Source organism: Protomyctophum parallelum, assembly GCF_964188405.1.
Source record: "Protomyctophum parallelum genome assembly, chromosome: 6".
Taxonomy (NCBI): Eukaryota; Metazoa; Chordata; class Actinopteri; order Myctophiformes; family Myctophidae; genus Protomyctophum; species Protomyctophum parallelum.
This window is the reverse complement of record NC_139701.1, coordinates 37,467,581-37,487,725: the sequence shown is the minus strand read 5'-3', so window position 1 is coordinate 37,487,725 and position 20,145 is coordinate 37,467,581. Positions and strand designations below refer to the sequence as shown.

General features: G+C 43.4%; 1 protein-coding gene across 1 annotated transcript in view; it reads right to left on the bottom strand.

Moving 5' to 3' along the window:
• Positions 1-57: 57 nt before the first annotated feature.
• The window catches only part of cbarpb (CACN subunit beta associated regulatory protein b), a 25,537-nt gene continuing 5,449 nt past the window's right edge, over positions 58-20,145 (bottom strand). Inside the window, exons 4-11 of the mRNA XM_083767668.1 lie at positions 18,788-18,936; positions 15,624-15,685; positions 15,167-15,329; positions 13,618-13,789; positions 12,791-12,943; positions 11,136-11,370; positions 6,832-7,018; positions 58-4,915 (exon numbers count right to left, since the gene is read on the bottom strand). Of these exons, the coding sequence (XP_083623794.1) occupies positions 3,391-4,915; positions 6,832-7,018; positions 11,136-11,370; positions 12,791-12,943; positions 13,618-13,789; positions 15,167-15,329; positions 15,624-15,685; positions 18,788-18,936 (2,646 nt within the window). The 3' untranslated portion in view covers positions 58-3,390. The remainder of the gene's footprint in view (positions 4,916-6,831; positions 7,019-11,135; positions 11,371-12,790; positions 12,944-13,617; positions 13,790-15,166; positions 15,330-15,623; positions 15,686-18,787; positions 18,937-20,145) is intronic.

The following is a 20,145-nucleotide window of genomic DNA, read 5'->3' as shown; positions in this document are numbered from 1 at the left end:
ATCCTCTTTCCCATGATTTTAAGCCAGAAACTTGAAATGAGGCGCAGTAGAACCATCTATGTTTCATCCATTTATTCACGGATTGGATAACGACCCCAAAATAACATGTCATACAATTTGGTCCCTCAAGGCTCAATGGATCAGGTTCAACAAAGGCAAAGTTGTTTAGAACTCTATCTTTTATACTTTGAGAAATTGAGCAGTTGACTAACAAGCAAGGAATACATAAATAGATTGTAGATTTTTTTTCTTTCTTTTTTGTTTTGTTATCATGGAAATAAACCTCACAAAATATCATTTACAGTATTGTAAGCGTGACTCATAAACAAAGTTGATTCCATTAAATACAAAATCTAGTCATACTGATGCTTTTTAACTTCTGCCTTCTAACAAAGGAGCATTGGCCATGAAATTAAGTCATGAAGAAGATATGAACTAAAATGTTACTTCTCATGCACACCTATGAAGGAGTTATGCATGTGTATTGGACAGGCTACTGGTTTAGTATACAAACATTTCTTTACCACTGTCCCCAGTTCTAAACCTAATAAAGGACAGACTAAGTCTAGCTCCGGCAACAATGTGTTTGTATACACAACGTTTCATCTTTGTACGATGTACTTATTTGTCGTTTAATGTTGAACTTTCACCCTCGTCTGTATTTATGTCTATTATTTCCCTCTTTAACTTTAACTGCCATTTTGACTGTTGACTGTACAAATTACACTCTTCCCTTTTCACCCATGACGTCTGTCAGAATTGTCAGAGAAATCAAGATGGCATTGTTCCGTTAATGAGAACCATGGCTTGTGTCTCTCAGTCCACTCAGCCACAAGAGGAGACTTCTATCAGGCAGATGAGAGAGATCTTATCTGACTGGAGATAAGAGTCACAATGCTGTACCGTTAACCACCTATGAGAGTGAGGGAATGAACAGGAAGGAAGGATGAGAGGACCCACCACCTCCATTTTTTAAATCAATATTCAACGCCATCCTCTGCAGTGGTTCCATTCACTGCACGTGTGAGAAGGGGGGAGCCTAACAACCCCTCAGAGAGTGGGAATTTACAAGCAAAACTGGGTCGCTCACTGAGCGTTCCTCTGCCGCACGCTGCTGGGGATGTGAAGGCAGAGTGCTGCTTCAAGCCATTGGTGGCCTATAAGTGCAAGAAATTGATTTTTCCAATTCTTCAACAGGCTTGCCGTTCCTTGCCTTTGATATGCTTTGATTCGTTAGCGTGCTTGAAATGCATACAGAGGCGGAGAAGGATAGAAAAAGGGAGGAAATTGTAACAAATAACATGTTTGTTCATTCTGGTTTTCTACGCCGACAGGAAGTGCAAGTCGTTGCCCCTGAGGGAAACATGCACTGCACTGTCAACTTTCTCGGGAGGAAAAAAAGAAGGGGAGGGGAAAAAAAGAATGTGAACTGTTAACAAATAAAGCCTGTTCCCTGTGAGCACAAGAAAGCATGCCTTTCTCATAAAGAAACTCAATAAACACTAACGTCTGCGAGGACCGCATCAGTCCCATTCAACAGCCTTAAAATAACCCCACCAGCATGTCTGTAAAAGTAACTCAAGTTGAGCTTATTCTCAATCTTTACAAACATATGAGTGTATTCAGAGATGAACTTGGAGTCATAGCTTATTCATTCAATCAGACAGTATTGTTATATCTGTGATTCAGTCTTTGTCACCAAAGAGGAGTGCTAAAATATGCCTACCTTCCTTGTTCTATCGTGCCATTGTTAAGATCCCTCTATATACAAATATATTTTTGGCACCAAAATGTGTTACACAGCCTCCTCTTTGGCTGCTCTAACCCTGTCCTACTGTGTCACTTCTCATTGTCACAAGCAGAAAGCAATACAAACAGGATATTTCAATGAATGATACAAAATGAGAAACATTAAATGACATTAAACAGCACAACCGTCAGGTATCGGTAGAATATTTCCCTCTTCAGGGAAACATGTTTAAATAGAAACACCCTTCCAAAGCCAGACATTCACTGATACAGAGAAATGAGAGATAACTGCAATGTCAATAGGACACATTATACAGGCTTTGTAAGTGTATAATTCATGCCCGTCTATATGCACTATAAGGAACCATGGAGTCTGAAGAGCAGTGAGTAAACAACCTTGGATTCCAGATTTGGCAGATATTTGTCTCAGTCACACATTTGTACAATTGCAGGGACTTAAATGATTTCCTGGGACATAATGTGACATAGTACGCCTCATATGAATTGAATATCTCTAATGCAGGGGTCTTCAACAAGGGGTTCGGGACCCCTAAGGGGTCCTCAGAGTTACTACAGGGGTGCTGCCAAATCTTTGTGTGGTAGGATTCTGTTTTTACATTTGACTCATTTGAACCCTAGCATCCCTATTCTCAAGGCATTGTGAGCTTGTACATCGGCTATTTTCGGCAACAAGGTTTCGTGTGTAGATGGAAAAAAGAGCAGACCAAGTACAGAGCCAAAGGTCAAGTTTACTAAGACTGTTTAAGTGGTTAAATGTCTGAAAATACTGAAAGTAACATGAATCCAACACTGATGAAGCTATCTATGAAAAGTTGAATCCGCAACACAGTTTTATACCATGTGTAGCGGGGGTCCCTGCTTCACCTCTCTTCACCTCTCTCTCAGTTAAGGGGTCCTTGGCCTGGAAAACGTTGAAGACCCCTGCTCTAATGGGTGGCAGATATTACAGCCTGTGAAAATAAATACTAACCACGTGCTCAGGACTGACATGACCGTTGTATCAAAATCCATAGATCCCTACATGTCTAATAGCACCTGATTTCACAGTGAATCCACTAGTACAGAGGGAATACTGGCTGCTATCCTCAATTCTCCACTGGAGTAGAGGAGGAGTTACAGTAGTAGTGCCACAAAGGTAGGGCATAAATAGTTCACAAATACATATGGAGACGTGGCGCTAACTCTGAGAAACTCCAAGTTTGTAAAGAAAAACTTGAATGTTTATTTAATTTCTTATCCAATTGCAATGACTATTAACTAAATTATTATTATTAGCATTTTACTATTTTTGGCTTTCTCTAGTCTCAAAAGACTACAATTATGAAAATGTAACTTGCTTAATGCTAACCAGTATAAAGAAAGACTGTTGTTCACATTCACATCGCTAGTGAATTAGCTGAACCACACAAGTTGTCAGTCACATGGCTTGTGTGCCCAAAGTTTGGGATGCAGTCTTTAAATGGACTCAAAGAACAGATACGCCAATGTGTTTTAGATGTCTAGGTCACAAACTATACAGAGTAGAGATATTTGTGTCAAGACCAAGGCAGGACAGAAATCAAATGGAATGTTGTCAGTCAGTGGGACAAGAGGTGTTGGGGTGGAGGACTTGAAACCCTGCTACACTGGGCTGTGGTCAGGAGAAGCGTGCGTGGCCGTTAAAGTCACGCACTCGGTCGGTGTGTCCCTGGTTCTGTATAGGCCTGCGTATAGCCTCTCCTCCAGATTGGCAGTCAGTTTGTCTGTCAGCTCTGCTGTGAAGGTTTGAGGGCCGTAGCCCGAGGAGTTGGGGGGCTGAGGGGGCGAGCGCTCGTCGGGGGGCTCAGGAGGGGGTATGGGTTGTTTGCTGTCCTCTTGAGGGTCAGGCTGCTCAGCAAATCCGCCCTCACTCTCGGTGATGGAAGGAGTGTGTGAAGGAGGAGGGTTGGAGCAGGAGGCCGCTTCTTCTCTGACAGTGCTGGCGTAGCTCTCGGACACCCTCGTGGCCCCCTGCTCCCCTCCACCCTCAATGGGCATCGCCTCCACCTTTGGGGTCTCTGGCCTGCTGCCGGCCCCGTCAGCCGCCTCCTCATCTGGAGCGCTGACGATGCGCGGAAGCGTGCTGTGGTAGCTTGTGTCCAGCGGGTAGTTTACACTCTGGCCTCGCCGCAACGGCGTCCGCTGTCTCTCAAAGGAGGAGTGGTAGTGTCTGACCCCGGGGTCGCTCCACTGCTTGTGGCGCTGCCATTGCTTGCGGAGGTGGATTCGCGAGCGGTGCTTCTTCAGCGGGGACTCGTGTTGGTCGAACTGGGGGTCGTGGCGGAGGAACTCATTGAACAGTGCATCCGTCCTCTCGTCGATGCTGTAGTCGCGCCTATGCAGGGGCTGGGGGGGTGGGAGGGGCGCCGGCTGCACCGCCTCCCGTGGCGTGAACATCTGACCATACGGGGACCAGCCCAGTGGGCCGGCGCCTGTCTCCATGGCAACTCCTCCACTGGCGCCCAACAGAGGATCCTCCTCAGGCTCCTCCTCGCTGAGGTAGGACTCAAAGCTCTCGCCGATCGTGCCGCTTCGCCCGGCGCTGGTGAAGTGGTGTCTCTTCTCCAGGGCGGTTTTCTCTTTAGGACTGCTGCTCCCGAACAGCCTCAGGTCCTCCGGTCCGCGGGACGGAGCCTCTATCGACGCATAACCACTGTCCATTTGCAGCAGCTTGCGGTTCCCTGTCTCTCCATCGCTGCCCCCTCGCTCTGAGTCCGTGCTGTCCTGCTTCCTCTTCTTCATCTTCTTCTCGCTCAGCTCTTCAGCCGTGTACAGAGCCAAGTCCTTGTCTTCCTCTCCGACATCTTCTGCCTCGTCTCCCAAGTCCTGTGACGGGTAGCTTGGGAGCTCCCCCTTCTCTCTCTCTGTCTCGGCGTGTCCCCCCAGCGAACACACGCTGTCAGCGTCACTGCACACTGAGTTCCTGTCGTTGCCGGCGTGCTGTTCCAGGGAGGCACGAAGGGTCCAGATGTCTCTGTAAAGGGCTTGGGGGTCCAGGGGTTCCACCGGGTCAGCACTGTCCCTTCCGGACACGGTCAGGGCTTCGTCCTGGGGATCAGGGGAAAGGCCAATCACCCCCGGACCACCACGGCAGCAGCTGGGTTCCACCATCACCTCCACCTCTAACCTGTAAAGCAGACGGGGACGATGGGGGAAATTCACAGTGATGAGAGATTGTGGGAGGAGAGGGAGAGCAAAAAAGGATCATGGATACTCATGGACACGAGCAGTCGAGCACTCATGCACGAGCTCACACACACACACACACACACGCACCCAAGGCAAGGGTCAGTTCCAAAGCAAAAAGCCAATCACCACATTCGTTTGAGACATGGCTCTGTACACAGTGCACACTGATGTGATTTTCATGGCTTGCTATGGTTGTTGCATGTTCTTAACAAACTGAACTCAACTAATGTCATGTGTTTCCCTGCATACATGTGAAAAACAACATGACTTGTGTCATATTAATAGCTACAATTGCAACTGGTAAATAACATTAGTCATCATTCTTGGTTAGCAGCTTTCAGGAATTTGGAAATTACTTATATTTACTAGTATATATAGACAAAGATCTACAGGGAATTACTTACTTAAAATACTATTTTAATGAATGAGAGTAACTGGCTGAAAAATTACTATTTTGTTCATTCTAATTAGGATTCCCAGATTCTGTCTTGCCGTAAAACCGAAATCTAAAATAGGATCTTAATCCTTGGAATTCTTAGTTATCAGGACACCACATCAGTTTCTTATACTATCTTATACTCCATGTCCAATTCCTCCAAAACATACTGTACACTCCAGGAAACCATAAAAACGGTACGTCTGGTTTTGGATAATCTAATAGCTTTCCAAGAAATCCTGCTCATACCAGTTATAAGGTAATTGCTTACATTAGAAGTCTGACTTGGGTCAAATAGTACAGTTTTTTCATACACAATTATATTCACTGAAGGTTATATGCCATTGCTATTGTAATCAAAAGGTTACAGGTTTGATTTCCACAATAGTCAAGGTAGAGCAATCAAGTTCATGGCTAAATTACAAAAATACCTAACCAAAGTAAAGGTCCCCACACACCGAGCCGAGTTTTTCTGATTTCTAGTGGCGTTTCTCCAACGGTTTTCCCAAGAAAACACGTCCAGTGTGCAACCACCTTTACTTTTGTTAATTGTATTTATTTGTATTTTCTGTTAAACTAAATGTGCAGTGCACTGATACTGTGCAGTACACTCCTCTCATGTTTTACAAGCTTGTATGTCTGCCATTTATGGTGAGACACACCAGGAATCATTTAGAATAGATATCAGAGATATTATGGAAACAATTACTTTCTCTGGAGTGACTTTATCATTATTGTCTGGCTCCTAACTGCATATATATGCTGTAACATTGTTCTGTAATTTAATTTAATTTGTCTATTCATTTTTGGAAACAAATTTGTCTTATCCAATTAAATATTTCTAAATGTATATTATTAAATATTATATATCTATTAAACAGAAGAAAGGTTAATTGAAAACATTATTGTGATATTGCTGTCCTAAAATAACACATATTAAATAAATAAAACAATAGCTATAAGGCAGCGTGATAGAAAAGAACAAAAGCATTCTAGAGGTGCAGAGAAAGAGGCTTTAAAGCTGCAGCTTACTGAGAGCAGAGCATTAACTGCAGCAGAGCAGTGGTTCTCAAACTGTTTCGTTCATGTATTCACCATTCTGAAAATATCTCGTGCCAAGGACCCCTATACAAGATTTTTTGAAAATAGCCGATCTACAAGATCACAACCCATTGCTTCGCTCCCTGTGGTGAGCTTATAGACAGGCTATTTTCTAATGTACATATATGTAGGCCCTGTGTATGGGGTTAAAGTGATTAATCTGATTTTGATGCTATATTAACACATTTTGCCGGGGACCCCTTGGAGTCCCCTGAGGGACCCCCACTCTGAGAACGACTGCTCTAGCATACAGACATGAGTGCAAAGGACAGCAGAAGCCATGGACGTGGATGAATGGCAAGGGAATTTAAAGATACCTGCCGAGGGAGGGGGGCGGGGTGGAGGGGGGAGCGGGGGAGGAGGAGGGCCGCCCGGGGCAGTAGGTGACGTCCCGGGTGCGGGCGATGTACTGAATGAGGTCTATGTGGTGGCGGGAGTCTTCATCCTGGTCCATGCTCTCACTGGCAGCACGCTGTCGCTGGAACTGTCTTCTTTTAGGAGAGCCTGGGGGGAGACGAGACGAGTTATTGTCTAATTTACAGGGGTACACCCTTTGGTGTGCGGGCTCCATCCAATTCACTTTAATTTACAGGGGTTCCCACAAACCTTTCAGCTCGACTCCAGACCCGAAAGCTGAAAATAGCCAGTCTTCAAGCTCACAGTTTCACTATTTGTTTACATTTTTGGAGATGTATTGGAAATTTGGAATTGTCAGAATTTTTTGTTTGTTTTGTTTTTAAATAATAACAATAATACAAAAGTACACTCCCTGCCCACCATCACGGAGGTTGTGGGTGGAGGAATAAATTGGCATAATGACTAAATTGTGGAGAAAAAAAATAAGACTTGCGTCTCGCGACCACAAAACAGCAGCAGCGTGTCACTGTGACACTGCCACATAAATGTGTGAAGAAATGTATTTCCTGTCCTGTATTGAAAGAAAATAACATAGCCTATATAACATAGCCTATTGGTTAAAATATTGGTTAAAATATGGTTAAATATTTAACCCTGAAATGTAGTGTATGGAATTCTTTGTTTTGTTTTGTGTAGTTGAATATTATATGTCACAAGGTTTGATCATAGATGGAGCTGTGGGGAAAAATCATTTTAGCAATAGATCCAGGAAGTGAGGTACTAGGAACAGCTATTAAAGTAGCCTACAGGAAATGAGGGGCCAGGGTTCCTTTTTAGGTACTAAAAAGAGTGTTGGGTGGTGGTTTGTGAGAGAGACTCTTTTAAGGCCAATACTAAACCATAAGTAGTTTGGTCAAGGAACATTTCTGAGCGTTTCGCTCTGAATCCCTTCAGAGCTTTTGGACAAAGGGGAACCTGCTGAGGCCTCCTGACTTGAAGGTTTGGTGAGGAATATTTCCCCTTTTTGAGAATGCATTGCCAATTCATTTGATGACTTTATGGATTACTTGTTTTTTGGAAAATAGTAGATCTACGATTTTAGTTTTGATCATTTTTGGATTACTTTTGGGATTACTTTGTTGATACTACTAAAGGAACTTAAACAAAATCTGAACATTAACATTTGTATTTTGAAATCTTGATTGTTCATTTGAATTTTAATGATACGTAGCTTGCGGGAGTTAGTTCAGTCAGATATACTCGAGGGGTTTCATGCCGTGCTCAAGGGCGCATACAGTACATATACTCAAGGGGTTATTACCGCGTCGGCCAGATTCCCGGAAATGAAGCTCCACCCATGCGGCAGAATGCCGCTGGGGCATTCTGCCGCATGGGTGGAGCTTCATTTCCATCCACCAGCTGTCTAAAAACCCGGAGATGACGCAAAACACAGCTTTCTTTGGCCGCACATGGAAGTTCAAGTGTGCCCAGGAAGCTTTGAGAAGGAAGAGAAGTGGTCACGTGACTGGGCTGCGCCATGACACTTTCATGGCCACTTTTATGGGAGCCAAACTACCCGGAAGTTTGGCAGAATGCACTGGAGTCAATGAGAGCTCAGTGACCAGCTCATGAACAAACATTATTTATGAATGACTGAGACTTTTGTAAAGTAATCACTTCTGGAAAATAACAGAAGACATGTAACACATTATTGTCTGCTGTGTTGCTTTTCGATGTGTACACTGTGTCATTTTTATAGAGGTATGGTATCTAAAGAGCACAAAGTACCTTTCTGAACGTACCAAGTATCGCAAGACTTTCCACCATTTCCTGTCTGTCAGCTAAATCTTGCGATACTTCGGAGCCAGAAACGATACTTGCTGCTGTTTAGATCCTCAGATAAAATTATATACTGTGCACTCTGTGCACATCGAAAAGTAAGTGATTAGAAAACAACCTGTGATATGTCTTCTTTTATATTCCTGAACCGATTATATAACAAAGGTCTCAATTGTTCATAAATAATGTTTGTTATGAGCGGGTCCAGCCGGCTCCATTCACTGCCATGTATTCATTGCACTGCTGGTGTGAGTTTGGCTCCCATGAAAGTGTCCATGAAAGTGTCATGGCGCAGCCCAGTCACATGATCACTTCTCTTCCTTCTCAAAGCTTCCTTGCCTTCCTCTGCATATGGTTCCTGGTTGTTATGTGATGTTTGCTCCCACCAGCACCACCGGTGGGCTCTGTTATTTATGTTCCCCTTGGGGGTTTTATTGTATATCTATCTCCCTGCTCTTAATGTTTTATGATGGTGTTTAGTGCTGCCGGAATTGTCCAAAAATTACATTCGGATATTCGTTTTAAAAACCCACGTGGATTCGAGCAATTCGACCCATTCGGATTTCAATTCGAGCCATTCAGATTTATTAATAATTATATTTACACCAATACAACCTGAGACATAACATTTAAGATTGCATTGCTGGCGCAACTCTCTCTCTCCGCGCATTGGTGCTCCTGAAAACCGAGTTGGAACACAACGCATGCATTCTCCCTTCTCCAGTAAAACTTTTTTTCCTTAAATGAGCAATCCTACCACACAGCCTTATCAAAACGAGGCACGGAGGCAGTATTAATTCACAGAACAGAACACTGCATTGCTGCTGCTGCCTTTTTATAATTTCCTGAAGGATAAAGTCGCTTCATGATTGAAGATTGATGAGTGATAGTTCTGTGTGTTGTCTAAAAATATACTCGTCTGTCCGAAACAACACCGACCCAGATTCTGATCACTAGATACGCTGTTGACGGAAGATTTCACCCTTCTGAGCAGTGTACACCCACTGCGCAAATAACGTAAATTCGTAAAAGGTTCCCGCAGCCCCGCCCGCCCTGTGCTCACTACGCAGGCTGCGCTGCGTATGGTAGTCTGCGTTTAGGAAGAGTACGAGGCAGCTGATTTATTCTTTAATGTATGCCGGTGTCGGCGTGTCGCGTGGCAAATATAACTAATCTACAAGCTCACAAGTCACCACGCGTCGCTTACGCATGGCACCGTCTCGCGAAAACTAATAATAATAATAATATTTTATTTTTATTTTTATTTTTTTTCGAACCTTAATTTTATATATTCGGTTATTTATTTATTTTTTTGATTGGAAAATATATTCGGATATAGAATATTCGTTGGCAGCACTAATGGTGTTTAATCGTGCCGAGCAGGGAGAAAATGCAGCAGAGCCGAATGCCAAGATAAATTCTCATTCTATAATAAATATTGGTTAAATCTATTCGTGAGTTGTCTGGCTGAATTAGTATTTAGTTTGATCCAGTTTAAGTTAGATAAAGATATTGCAATTTACGGTAATTTAATTCAAAAGCAACAGTTTTGTGTTTTCTTCTTGGTCTGCAATACAGTTTGGTTACAGTATAAAGAATTACTTACACAGGTACAGGACCTTTATTTCATTGAGGTTTTTAATATAACTCAGAATACAATTGTATGGTTCTGATTGTTATATCGCGCTGCAATGCATTCTGAGCTTGTAGTCTACAAGTTGTAGATCAGCTATTTTCAGTGTGCACCACCTGTGCAAAACCGGATATAAGTCAGTGTTGTCATTCCCTCAGAAAACGGCAGGGAGGCTTCACTCAGGTCCTCAAATTGACTTGGAAAGAGCAAACTGTGCGTCACAGAGCCATCTGTCGTCTGTGTGTGTGTGTGTGTGTGTGTGTGTGTGTGTGTGTGTGTGTGTGTCTGTGTGTGTGTGTTTGTGCGTGCGTGCGTGCGTGCGTGCGTGCGTGCCAGCTAAGAGAAGCATGACACAGTGGGATGCTGGAACACTATCATCACTCTGTTTAAATGATTATACCAGCTTCAATACACATACGTCATTATTCACAGCTTCTGCCATATACATAAACGAGCTTGTAGGTCTGCTATTTTTGAAAAATCGAAGAACGACTGACATAGAAACATAGCTTTTTCAGAAAACTGTCAGGATGTAGAAGACATTTTTAGAATCTGACCTCAGGTCAAAATGGGTTCCATTGGCCCAGGCCGTAGCGTAACGGTCTGGGCACCGGACTGGTAATCCAGTCGCAGTGTGCCGCGGGTTCGACTCCCGGACCCGACACGGCCTTTACTGCATGTCATCCCCCCATCTCTCTCCCGTTTCCTGTCAGCCTACTGTCTGTCCCTTCAAAAATCAATAAAAGGCGTAAGCCGCAAAAAAAAAATCTTTAAAATGGGTTCCATTATTACCTCTGGTGTCCAGACTGGACGCTCTCTGGCTGCTGTCCAGCTTCCACTTCTTGATCTTAAAGTAGGGGCTGGCCCCCTCCAGGCTGGCGTGGCGTCGCAGCTTGGTGAAGAACTGCAGCACCGGCCCATGGTGGCCTCCTGCCACTCCAGCACCTGTGCTACCGGTGGCCGCTGCCCCCTCGCCCACGCCATGCCCTCCGTCACCCCGGCAGGGCCCTGCTCCCAGCATCTCAATCTGCATGGGGAACACAGAGATGGAAAAACTAAAACCAGCAGAGGACAAACTATTTAAAGTATACTACTAGTACTAGGCTATTGCAATTGTGCACTAGTATTAAGCAGTACAAATTACAAAGGACCTTTTAATATCAATGCATTGCTGTATTGAAATTTAGAATATTTCGCCAATTTTCCTTTAAATAATTATAATAATGAAATACGGTTCCAGGGGTCCCCAGCAAAATCACTTTAAAATATGTCTATAACGATTAATTTCACAGTTTTCTTTCACCTGCTACAAGTTAGTCCAATGAGAGAATGCATGAGAATGACCATTCACATCATAGTTTCACTCTCTCCACTGGTATCTCCTCACCTACAGTAGAGACAGCTGTAGAGTTCTGTACTAAATATAATCTAACAACAAAACATCTAATGGGGGTCCCTGGCACTTTTATTCAAATGGGGGTCCGTGGCCTAATAAATATATACATTTGGGGTAATGTTTGAGAACCACTGATCTACACATAACATTGATTGTTGGTGATTTATTTATTCACACACCGCTATTGTTGTGTTTGTTGTGTGTTGCGATTGTTTGCATTCCTGCATATTGTGTAGCCACTAGCAAATAAATCACAGTGTTAACTGTAAGCACTGCATGCATAGCAATCTAGCAAGGCGCTAAGATGTGTGATATGTGAACACAGTCAACACATCTAGCAAGGCGCTAAGATGTGTGATATGTGAACACAGTCAACACATCTAGCGAGGCGCTAAGATTTGTGATACGTGAACACAGTAATCGTTATCGTTGACATAATCATTCATATTGTTGCCATTTCATTAACTTCATGTGTTGTCACTGTGTGATAAAGTGAGCAGTCAATGTATTAACTAAATCAGTGGTTCTGGGGACCCCCAGGGGTCCTTGAGAGGGTTCCAGGGGTCCCCAGAAAAATGTGTTAATAATATAGCATAAAACAGTTGAACCACTTTAACCCTAAATGACATGCGTTGTGAGCTTGTAGTTCTGCTATTTTCAAAAGAACCTTGAGAAAAATAGATTTTTTATATATATATATACCCGCTCATAACAAACATTATTTATAGGTTTTTTATATATTTTGTAAACATTTTAACAGTACAAATCTTCTATGGGGGTGGTCCCTGGCAGAAAAACTAAATATTTTCACGTGAGGGACTGGCCTGTGGCCAAATACATTGACAACAAATATTGATTTGGTTTTAGTCATAGTCTTTTGAGTAACATTTCTAGTTCTGGGACTTAATTACAGAAGAAATAAAGTGAATACAAATATTAACGCATGATAAAAGGTATTCGAATTTCGACAAACATTTTTCGTCATAGTTTTTATAGTGGACGAAATGAGCACTGGGTCCTTGACATGACGAGGTCTGAGAAGCAGACTCACAGAGCAGGGGCTAGGCTCCTTGGTGCTGGTGGCAGTGTGGCTGCTTCTGAAGCTGGTGTCCACCACAGAGTTGAAGGTGTCCCCAGGAAGGGCTGAGCTAGGACTGACGCTCAGGCTGGTCAATGCTGTTTGGGGGAGAGGGCACAGCATTGGCTGCAGGGAGACAGACATAGTACACAAAGTTAGATCTTGTTTTACTTAGGACAACTTAAGACAAAACATTACAGCATACTTATTTTTTCAAGCAATGTACACTGTAGTACCTGAAGGACCATACTGGCATGAGTGGCATCATTACTTAATTCACTGCGTGCCTACTTGTATGCTGGTTGATTTTCACACCTTACTGAAATTAACAGAATCCAATTGATTCCGCAATAACAGAAGAAATAAGTGGTGGCATTGGCAGTAATGTCAAGTATACGGTGAGTCATAGTCGATGGGCAAAACATGCCGGACCGGCACTCTCATTTCATTTTAATTTTTTACTATAGATGTAGAATGTTTATACTATTGATTCAAACAGAATCACACTCTTTAATAGAACATTGGTGGATTTAACATAGTATGTAGGCCACATCACCTCAAGTCCAAAGACTGTCAAATCCAGCATGAGTGATTCAACTCCCCCATCCAAATGTGAAATCAATGCACATACTGTAGCCCATTGAAATGAGCAGACAGAAAAGATCTATGATACCCTCGTTTGGGTACATTAGGTTGATATATTTTCTCAGCCCTGGTGCGTCTGATGTTCTAATTGGTCGCGGACATGACTAACGACACGGCTGGGGACTAATGGCAGGGCGGCATCGTCGACTCGTCACCTGGAAGATGGAGAGCGCCGACTTGGCGGCGGGGTGTGTCGCCATGGTGACGGTGTTCTCGGCGGAGTCACACTCGTGGATGGTGACGATCTTCAGCGCGGGGGAGGGGATGTGGAGGTGTGTGAGACGCGCGTTCTTCAGGTGGTGGAAGTCTCCCTCGGTGAGCGTGTACCTGGGGGGGTGGTGGGAAAAAAGTACTCACGTGTTAATACTAGCTGCAATGTGCTGTAGAACTACTCCGTTACAAGTACTAAGTCCGGGAATTCGAAATTTACTTGAGTAAAAGTACAAAGGTATTGGCATCAAAATGTACTAAATGTACCAAAAGTAAAAGTACTAATTGTGCAGAATGTCCCATTTTACGTTTTCAAATGTATAAAAATCTTTTGAAAATAGCAGATCTACAAGCTCACAATACGTCGCATCGCAACGCATTGTGTGCTTGTAACACGGCTATTTGTGAGCTTGTAGATTGGCTTTTTTTAAATGGCCGAAATGTATAAGGGGCTGAAGTGGTTAATGTATGTTTTACGACATTGAGGGGTCACGTGGTTCATGTACTCGTGCGAGCCCATAGACTCCAATGTATTCCGTAAACTTCCGGTTGTCCCTTTTCAATAGAAGTCTATGTAAAAGAGCCTGGCCCCATGAAGTTAACGGTGTTGTCATCACTCTATCTTACTCTATGGCTCTGGGTGGTGCTAAGGTGAAAACCAGGTAAACTTAAATAACTGGTTTTTGAATCATGTTTTAGGGAGGGGAAAAAATCATGGCACTTTATCTTTAAGAAAAGCTTATTAGAATTATAATGCCTACACAATACATACCATACTGTGTCAGTCCTTGCCTTAATATATCATCCCTTTTGTTATGAAACAATAAGTCATTTGAATTGCAACACATGAACTTGTGTACATAGTTCTCTACACCTTACTTTACATGCCTTTGCATCATTCATGACACAAGAGACAAGATACGAACACCAAAGAGAAGAAAAGCGATTTCTGCCTTTCAAACCCACAGCATCTGCAATAATGTGTTTAGCCTAAGAGAATGATTCCTTCGGAGGCATTTGCATATCTTCAGACTGAGGTGGGGTTCTTTGGCGAAAAGTAGGCCAGTGAGAAAGAAAGAGGGAGTGAGAGAAGCCACTTCCCTTCCATACCATACATACGTACATGCAGAACTCAATTTATATTCATCAACTTAACCCTTAACTAACCAACATATCAGTGGAATGGATACAGTAACAATGTGACTGTCTTCTTGGCACCATAAGAGCAGGGGAACTAGTGTATGTGGAAACTGATGACAACATGCATTTTCCATTGACTTTGTATGCATACAATATATACTATAGGCATACGAGTTCAACTTGTTGATTGGCTATATATATATATATATATATATATATACACACACAGTCACACACACACAAACATGTGCGCACGCACACACACACACACACACACACACACACACATTACTAGCGACATTACTAGCGACTAGTGTGTGTTTGTGTTTTGGTGCAAACGCTATCCTGTCTGACCTTCGCCCTTTCTCCAGGGCCTTCTTGCCGTGGTCGAAGAGCGCGGCCTCGTTGAAGGAGACCCTGCGGCCTGTGGTGCCTGTGGAGAGGAAACGCTCCGTCTGCTGGTCAGTGGAGCTGGCCATCGACAGACACTCTGACTCATCCACCCTGATGGTAATCTCTGGATGGAAAGACAAACAAACCAATACAGAGTCAGACATACGCAGGGTTTGATGTGCTGTGGGGGGATGGGGCCCAGATCTGCAAGCTCATCCGCTTTATCTCTTTTATCAATTACTCCTCTCCATCATCCTTTTTATACATTTTTAAAACATCCTGCATAATGAATACTTTCACTTTTGGTACTTGAAGTATATTTTCTTATATCTGTACCTTTACTCAAGTACATTTTGAATACCGGACTTTAACTTGTAACAGAGTATTTCTAAAATTCTTCCATCTGTGTCTCTCTCACCATGTGTGGGTTGAGAATCTTCCATGTAGGTGGTGTTGGTTTTCTCGGGGTCATCGCTGGCCCTGGGGCATGCACACACACACACACACACACACACACACACACACACACACACAGAGAGAGAGAGAGAGAAAGACACTCAGATCAATGCTGTGACATGATTACCCCTGAAGTCTGCAGCTTCCATTCGTAGAACCCAGCCAACAACAATCACATATAGCCTGCATGCACTTCTCAACCTGTGGGCCGGAGCCCGCTGGTGGGCCGTGAGGACAATGCAAGTGGACCCCCAAATGATTGGAAAAACAAAAACAATTATTTTCTTTTAATGCGTTGAAAGATTCTGTTCAAAACAGGGCGCTATTTTTGCAGATGGTTTCCCAGATTGGTCATAAAGTATAACCAAAACATAGAGCAGAAACTAGTGGCTTTGACAGTTCATAGAAGCGTAGTGAGCATACCACAACACAACACGCCTATACCGTGTTCTGAGTAAATTATCTCTCCCCACATTGTGAGGGAATCCTAGTGGGTCTAAACCTTGTTTACTAGGGGTCATTCCTTTTTGACAACAATGTTACTCAATCAATTTAACCTTTTCCAACCTCAGGCAGAAAGCATCATCTCTCCATCTGATACCTACTGAAATATTGATGTTTCGAAATGTTTGTTAAATACAGATGACCATTTGGTTGCCCAACGCATATGTTGGTGCTGACCTTTTTTTTTACCTTGGAACAAATATTACCAAAGTAACATCATGATACCAGCCAGCCGAATAGTACTGTTCATTTAACATTGTGTTGATTTATACCATCTTGCAGTAGGGATGGTGAATTTGGTGATAATAATGGCAATGTCTGTCCAACACTTTTGTCCCCAAAATAATGTTCACCTTTATACCACCCGGAGGATGAACTGTACTCATTTGAGTGACCCCATGACCATTTTGCACCACCCTCAGGCTAAAATAGCCTTTCCTCTAGTTTAGCACCAGCCTTGGTTCACAATTTCCATTTGCACACAACCACACAAGTTCTCTCACACAAGACATTTTTTTCCCCTGCCCCCTTCATAGACCAAATCAAACCATTGCTGATCATCTATGCTAACTGCACAGTGCACACCTCGACAATTTGAAAAAAATCACACCCGTGTGAACTGAGTGGTGCAACTCCGTGTGGGGGTCCCCGGAACTTCCAGGCCCACAGGAACTTGGGCCGATGAGCCGCCCCGCGTCCAAAATGGCAGAGAAATGACAGAGTTACCGCGTGGGGGTCCATCTACTGTACTGTACTGTAGCCTACTGTCACTGTACTGTACTATCACACCCGAAATGTGAGTAGCTGCACCACTCAATAATGTACTGACCATTGATGAAATTATCTTGACCCTTCCAACACTTCCCCTTGGCATCTACACACTGCTGTAAGACATCAGACATGGATAACGAAGGTAGGCCAGAATGTGACTATATGGCACCATATATTGTGTCAATTTTCAACCTGCTGTGCCAACAGCTAACAAGTCAGACTGTTTTCCTCAGTTGTGTACATTTGTACAGAGCCTTACTGGTGAGAATTGACTGGCTTGGTTGAAGTGGGTCTTGGTAACAGGCTACTAAAAAAGCAGAATTATATTACATTTTTTCTCTGCTATAATATTAATGAATTAATATCTGTTTGAAGGATTACTGCTCAAAAGCCTTATGGCCTATGCTTTTTATTTTTTTACCTTACTGCTGGGGGCAGCTAAATATTTGTCAAAATATATGTCAAAATTAAAGTACTCATTTTCGTTTCACCTACTACAGAAAAGGTCAGACTCAGGTAATGACGTAAAACAATAACGATACATTGTGATTATATATGGTATGGTTATATAAGTATGCACCAGCTCACATTGTGGCATTTTCATATCTTTTAGCGATAACGGTGACATTATGGTGTGTGTGTGTGTGTGTGTGTGTGTGTGTGTGTGTGTGTGTGTGTGTGTGTGTGTGTCACGTGTGTGTGTGTGTGTGTGTGTGTCACGTGTGTGTGTGTGTGTGTGTGTGTGTGTGTGTGTGTGTGTGTGTGTGTGTGTGTGTGTGTGTGTGTGTGTGTGTGTGTGTGTGTGTGTGTGTGTGTGTGCGTGCGTGCGTGTGTGTCTGTGACTTGAGGGATTTCTCTGTCCATCCGGATCTGTGCTGCCTTCTTCTTTCATTTCCTTTGCTTTGCTTTCATGTGTGTCTGTGAGTGCATGCGGGTACGCATGAGCATGGCTGGGTGCGACGCAAGATTAATCACTGCCTATGGCTGCAATGAAATCTCATTACACTCATCATTTGTACCAGTCCGTATGATTCTGCTCTGTTTCGCTCTGCCCCAGTGAGTCTGCCTCAGTCCCTGTACACTGAACTCTATGTGTATAGCAGCTGTGCTCTCATATATTCAAGTGCTAGTGATAATGCCTGCCACTGTGTAAAGGGACAAAGCATATTGGGTTGAATGAGCGTGGATGAATCACCAAAAAGAAAGGAAAAGGTGAGCATTGAATGTTTTTTCACTGCCATGTTTTCAGAACATCCCTATGGGGGGTCCACCTGATCCTGATGCTCCTGATTTTCCCAGCTCTCCCAGTGAGCTGTGGCATTCCACAAGGAAGCATACTAGGGCCTTTACTGTTCCTTATTATGTTAAACACATGTCATCAGCTTGTGCCTACTACAGCTTCACAGTAAAAGTGGGTGACAAGGTGAAATTATTAGGTTACATCATTGCTTCCTGCACCCTACTGCAACAAGGTTTTCATTTGAATACTGAATATATTTCAAGCTGTTCGGGGGTGTCTCTGCATTGTCTCATTTGCGTGCTCACAAAATGTTCTGAAGTCCTTTTAGTGCTCGTACAATAATCTTTATGAAGAATATCTCGCACAGCGCTGTGGTGGAGGAGAACACTGAACACGGGAGAATTCAAATTGTTAGCCCCATTAGCAAGTCAAATTAAACCCATTTACTGTGTAATTATACAACGTGAGCAACACTGAGCGTGAACACCAGAGATATTCTCCAAATAATGTTTGAGCATGAAGCGTGAAGTGCCTAAGGGCTTTCTATGCTTTGTAGCAGGAGGCCTCTGCTGACGAACGTCGTTTTGCGCTCGCCGTCGTGGGCGTCTCACCTGGCATAGCGGCCTGCTTCCCGACAGCAGCGTCGGCAGGCGATGATCAGGACGGAGATGAAGACCAGCGTTCCTGCCAGGAAAATGGAGAGGATGACCAGGAAGATCAAATAGCCATCCTGCCCCTCTGCAACCTCCTGTGGAATCTCCTGAGATAAAGAGAGGGAGAATTTGGATCTGTAGCAAAGCTAATACTGTAGGTCAGTGGTTCTCCAGTCATATTCAAAGACCACCAAAAGTCATGTGTTTTTGGACGCCGGACCCCCATCAGAAAATAAAGCTGATGTGTGTATGGTCAAAGTGGTTGGACTGAATTTGCTGGGGAACCCCTGGGTGTCCCCGGCCGGACCCCAATTTCAAGAACCACTGTTGTAGGTACTATAGGAAAGTGCCTGGTTTGTGCTCATACAACGAAACTATAATTTCGCAGTGCATTTTATCAATTAATGCCAGGGCTCTTAAACTGTATGTTGTATGTATGTTGTATGTATGTTGTAAGTTAGCCCCATATGTTCCCTCTCCCTACGCTCATTCTGTAGCTCCGAGATGAGGTCACACACTGGGCCCCTCCCACCGCGTTTCAGAAACAGCGCAAGTTTCCGCTATGTAAGTTTCTTACCCTGATGCCACGATTAATCCAAACGTGAAGGGGACGTGAAGGGTTTACACCAATTCAACCATAACAACGCCCAAGAAAATCCAACTAGAGATTTGAACCGAGCTTTTACGTCCCGTATTTTGTCAGTCGCTTCCATGTTTATCAAGGAAGTTGAAAAGCTTTAGCGCCTCCCCGGCGCCTCCCCTGGTCGAAATTTCCAACTGACTTCAGTTCACTCGACATGCACACGCACACTTCCTTGATAAACATGGAAGCGACTGACAAAATACGGGACGTAAAGGCTCGGTTCAAATCTCTAGTTGGATTTTCTTGGGCGTTGTTATGGTTGAATTAGTGTAAACCCTTCACAGCATTTGTAATCACTAATCAGTCAGCATACAAATTGTTTGACACCAGGGCAAAAGGAGTCAAACGACCCTCTGTGTCACTAATTGAAAGAGTAACTCAGCATCAGCAGCTGGCTGTCAGGACTGAACACAGCTTTAATGTGTGTTTTGTATTAATTATTATTATTATTTATTGTATTAATTTATCCAGTAAAAATGACACATACTTAGTTATTTCCTCAATAAATTAGTTTATGTGCATGCATAGTTGTGACTTTGTGAAGCTTGTGTTGCGTTCAAAAGGCGTGACATTGTAACAAATAATAGGTGACGGGCAGGCAACGCTATAGAGCGTCGCAATCCCTCCCCCTTTCAGAACGGCGAGTGGCCCAGGAAATGAAATGCAATGCATT